Genomic DNA, 3,947 nt, shown 5'->3' with positions numbered 1-3,947 from the left:
TGCTTAAAGAATTGAACTTTAGTGCTCCTAGATTATGATTAACCCCATGAATTAGTCCAGAAAATCCTTAAAACAAGAATGTAAGTTATAAACTGTTAAGATGTCCTTAAGTACCTAGTTTACAATTATAGCATTTAGGAGAACGTGGATAGCTTATCATGCGTATTAGTAGTGGTGAATGATATCACTAGAGCCGAGATCACTTCATATTCCCTCTAGGAAATTATTAATGCTCTTAGGGACATAAATAGACCTAAAAATACCTTGTCTAGTGGTAGCTTCATGATTAGTACTATTGAGTTTGACTCACTTTGGTCATATAGTAGTGCATTGAGGTTGTTTCGTGTTAATGCTCTTATCATATGTGAAAATGGTTAAGAGTCTCTAAATAGGCTCAGTAATTTATCTACACACGAGGTCTTTCCACCATTTTAGTAGGACGTTAAGGTTTGTGGAGGGTTACCAGCACCTTTGCATGAATGATGTTCAAGATTCATGATACCATATCGTCTTTCATGTTATTATGTTTAATGAGGTTGCTCCTATTGAAACCGATAATTTACTTCCTAGACAATGTAAGCTAGTTAAGACAGATGTTCACTCGAAAGCTCAATTAGGCCATTCAGGAGATCCTGCGGCACCAGGTTACGTGAATTTCCTCGAAACGACATTTTGGTTTATGGCATGCAGGAAAACTACCTTAGGTACTTTAGGAACTCCCAAAAGCTTAGATAGTTGTACTAGGTCTGAACTTCCTGAACTCGTGACCAAAACCAATGGTAACTACTTAAGTCATGGATGCAATTAAGAACCTATAAGTAGATTACTTATTGAATTTATTTATACTTACAAGATATTACCTTTTTCTTTTTTAAGGTGATAGTTGATTTATTGGTCCACCTCGAAAACTTTTGGGAGCTATGTGGCCACCGAGGTGGATTTTTGGTACTTAGTTTGTATTTTGTTTTCCATGCTAGTTTTTTTAATTAAATCTAAAATGGTACATAAATGGTAAATGTATTGGTTTATATTTTTTTTTAAAAATATTTTATTGTTTTAAAGTTTGCAAAAAGTTTCATCTTACTTTTCGATATCTATTTGTCAACCCTCTTGCAATTTTTAATTCAAAGTTCAAGAAAAGAGTTAGGTTAGAACATATGCCTAAGATTTTTATGTTTTGAATGTATACTTTGTTTTTTATTTTTGATATGTTTGTTAATGATTTCTACCTGTCTTTTTGATAAACTTTTGTTGAATTATATCAAAATTTATTTGATCAACTATTGTTTTTTAAATTATAGAAATTATCGAGTCAATTTTCATTCCAAATCTAGAGTGGCTGTATCTTGTATATCTCAAAAAGAGAGTCATGGTAAATATTGTTGACATATCAAATGTAAAGTATGTCAATGGTAAGAAATAAAAGACGGTTGATATTAGATATTTCAACCACTTATGTTTCAAAAACATTAAATTTCAAACTCCCTTCTCCCATATCTACAATTTGTTTCACCATGCAATTGTCTTTGATAATATATTTATAAATGGTCACGTATTCAAGCAAACTTTACAAAAGAATGAAGCATCTACAACACAAAATCAAAAGGTTAAAAGCAAAGTAGAATGTCCTAAAGTTTGATGTTTTTGTTGGGCAGTTTCTCTTATTTATTTCGATCATCAGTTTTCTTTTTGTGTTCATTGTTCTTAGCATCAAAAGAATATAATTCTACGTTCGACTGCGTAACCTCTATGTCATCTCTGTATTTCTTATATACATCACCTTCGTAGAAGTCTCGAGTTCTATAAGCTAGCACAAACGAAGCCATCGCTCCAAACAAAGTCACTGTAGCCAAAATCATGAACGATTCACTAAAGCAATGAGTTCCGGCACAAGTTAGGCCCTTCCCATTCTTCACATTTCAAATTTTAGTGGCTTCTGCATCGTAAAACCTCCCTATTACTTCCACGTTCATTATATAAGATCCAAGTGGGACAGCCAATTGCCCACAGTTGAGCAATGTCGAGTAATGTTTGAGGCCGAAGAGATCAGAGATTATGGCAAATATCAATGGAGTTTGGGCTCCAAGGCCAAACCCAATGATCAACGAAGCTACATAGACTGAATTTATATAAGGGAAGGCGATGGAGAGCAAACCAGTGCAGGTGAAAAGTTGTGTAAGACCGAACATGAAAGGGCGAGGTAATTTGTATTTGGTCATAAGGGTTTCAGAGATGAAACCAGAGAAGACCCGACCAAAGAAATTGAATATGGAAATCCATGAAACCAGTATACTTATGGAATGATTTGGATATTTAAGTGACTCGGCGATCTGCCCAAGATTGTCAATGGCTGCAACGGAGGACCCACATGTTGAAACCGTTGCTATGAAAATAAGAGTCATATCTTTGCTTAGAAGAGCTTGCAAGATGCTTAAATCTTCTCCTCTTTGTGGCTTCTTATATACATTTGAGACACTCAACAAAGAAATTTCTAAAATTTCCTCAAGTTGCTCACGCGGAATCAAAACAAGAATAGAAGAATTCATAGTTTGTTTACCGAGTTTGAAGAGAAAAAGTTCTTCTTTAATAGCTATCATAAGGGGCAAACAAATTAAGATGACGATGACCACGACGCCACTGGCATAGCCAGCCTGAGAGAAAACAATGTTTTTCTGGGTTATGGTGAGAAACAAGAGGAAGACCGCTATCGCTATGGCCACGTAAAGCAAGTAGTTGAACACTTTGAGCTCCTGTGGATGCTTTCGAGCTTTGAGTGTCCGAATTGGAAGAAAACACAAGAAACATACAATGGAGGGTAGCCATGAAAGAAGGAGGAGAAGATCGATAGAATTTTTGTTGCCTTGCTACATTAATTTGAGTTAGGATGGCCCCACCGAGGCCAACGAAACCCTTGAGAAGGCCCAAAATGATAGCGCGTTGATCGGAAAAATTTCCAACGCTGGTGACCATAACAACGATGTTGGGGAAGTTCTGTGAATTAGAAGTAATATAGATGTAAATAAACATTAGCCATAAATGGGGTTTTGGGACGTAGTTAGAAATAGAGAGCCAAATCATAAAGTAACTGAAGAAATTGGAGGATATCCCCACAAGGAAAAGCATCCACGGCGGAGCCACCTCGGCGAAAAGCCCGGCAAAAACTCCGAGGTTGGAGCCGAGATCTTTAGCGAATCCCAAGGTATTAAGTTGGGTTTGATTGTAGTCAAATTTTATTTTTAAGAGTTTAGAGTATGTTCCGAATAAGTAAGGTGAACCGCAGCCGATCATGATTAGAAAAGATGTGAACATTGAAAACCATCATCCTTTCTACTCCACGGTTGTCGCCCATGGTGGTAGCACGTGGCACAAAATCTGGAACTTTGTACACCACTACAGGGTGTATGGACATGGCTGCTGTTGCTGAGAGTGGTTCAAATTCAAGCCTATGACATAATAGGCTTGGACATATGAGCGTTAAAGCAATGAAGATGCTGGAAGAAGTTTTGGAACGTCTGAAATCTGTTGATATAAGTCATTGTGTGAACTGCATTATGAGCAAACAGAAACGAGTTAGCTTCACAAAGACTGTCAGAGAATTGAAGGAAAGTACCGGGACAACGAAGCAAGTGGGAGTTGAGGTTGAGTAGCAGAACAATTCACAGAGCGATGTTGTAGCAGATACTCAAGAAACTCCTGAGACTGTTGCTGAGAAACCAGAGGTGAAGCAAGTGGGAGTTGAGGTTGAGTTGCTGAAAGATTCACATAGTGATGTTGTAGCGGATACTCAAGAAACTCCTGAGACTCTTGCTGAGGAACCAGAGGTGAAGCAAGTTGGAGTTGAGGTTGAGGTTGAGTTGTTGAAAGATTCACCTAGTGATGTTGTAGCTGATACTCAAGAAACTCATGAGACTGTTGCTGAAGAATTGGAAGAGGAGCAAGTGACACCT

The 3,947-nt window shown here is 37.4% G+C and overlaps 1 protein-coding gene across 1 annotated transcript; it reads right to left on the bottom strand.

The window, feature by feature from the left end:
- Window positions 1-1,919: 1,919 nt before the first annotated feature.
- On the bottom strand, window positions 1,920-2,546 carry LOC111782789. The gene has a single exon (XM_023663589.1). The coding sequence runs from the start codon at window positions 2,544-2,546 to the stop codon at window positions 1,920-1,922; it is 627 nt and encodes a 208-aa protein (XP_023519357.1).
- Between the last annotated feature and the right edge of the window lie 1,401 nt (window positions 2,547-3,947).

Source organism: Cucurbita pepo, chromosome LG20 (genome assembly GCF_002806865.2).
Source record: "Cucurbita pepo subsp. pepo cultivar mu-cu-16 chromosome LG20, ASM280686v2, whole genome shotgun sequence".
NCBI classification, from domain to species: Eukaryota; Viridiplantae; Streptophyta; class Magnoliopsida; order Cucurbitales; family Cucurbitaceae; genus Cucurbita; species Cucurbita pepo.
This window is presented reverse-complemented; position numbering and strand designations above follow the sequence as displayed.

Excerpts from the sequence above, each read along its gene's own strand:
- LOC111782789 (XM_023663589.1), bottom strand. The coding sequence starts at position 2,546 with ATGAATTCTTCTATTCTTGTTTTGATTCCGCGTGAGCAACTTGAGGAA.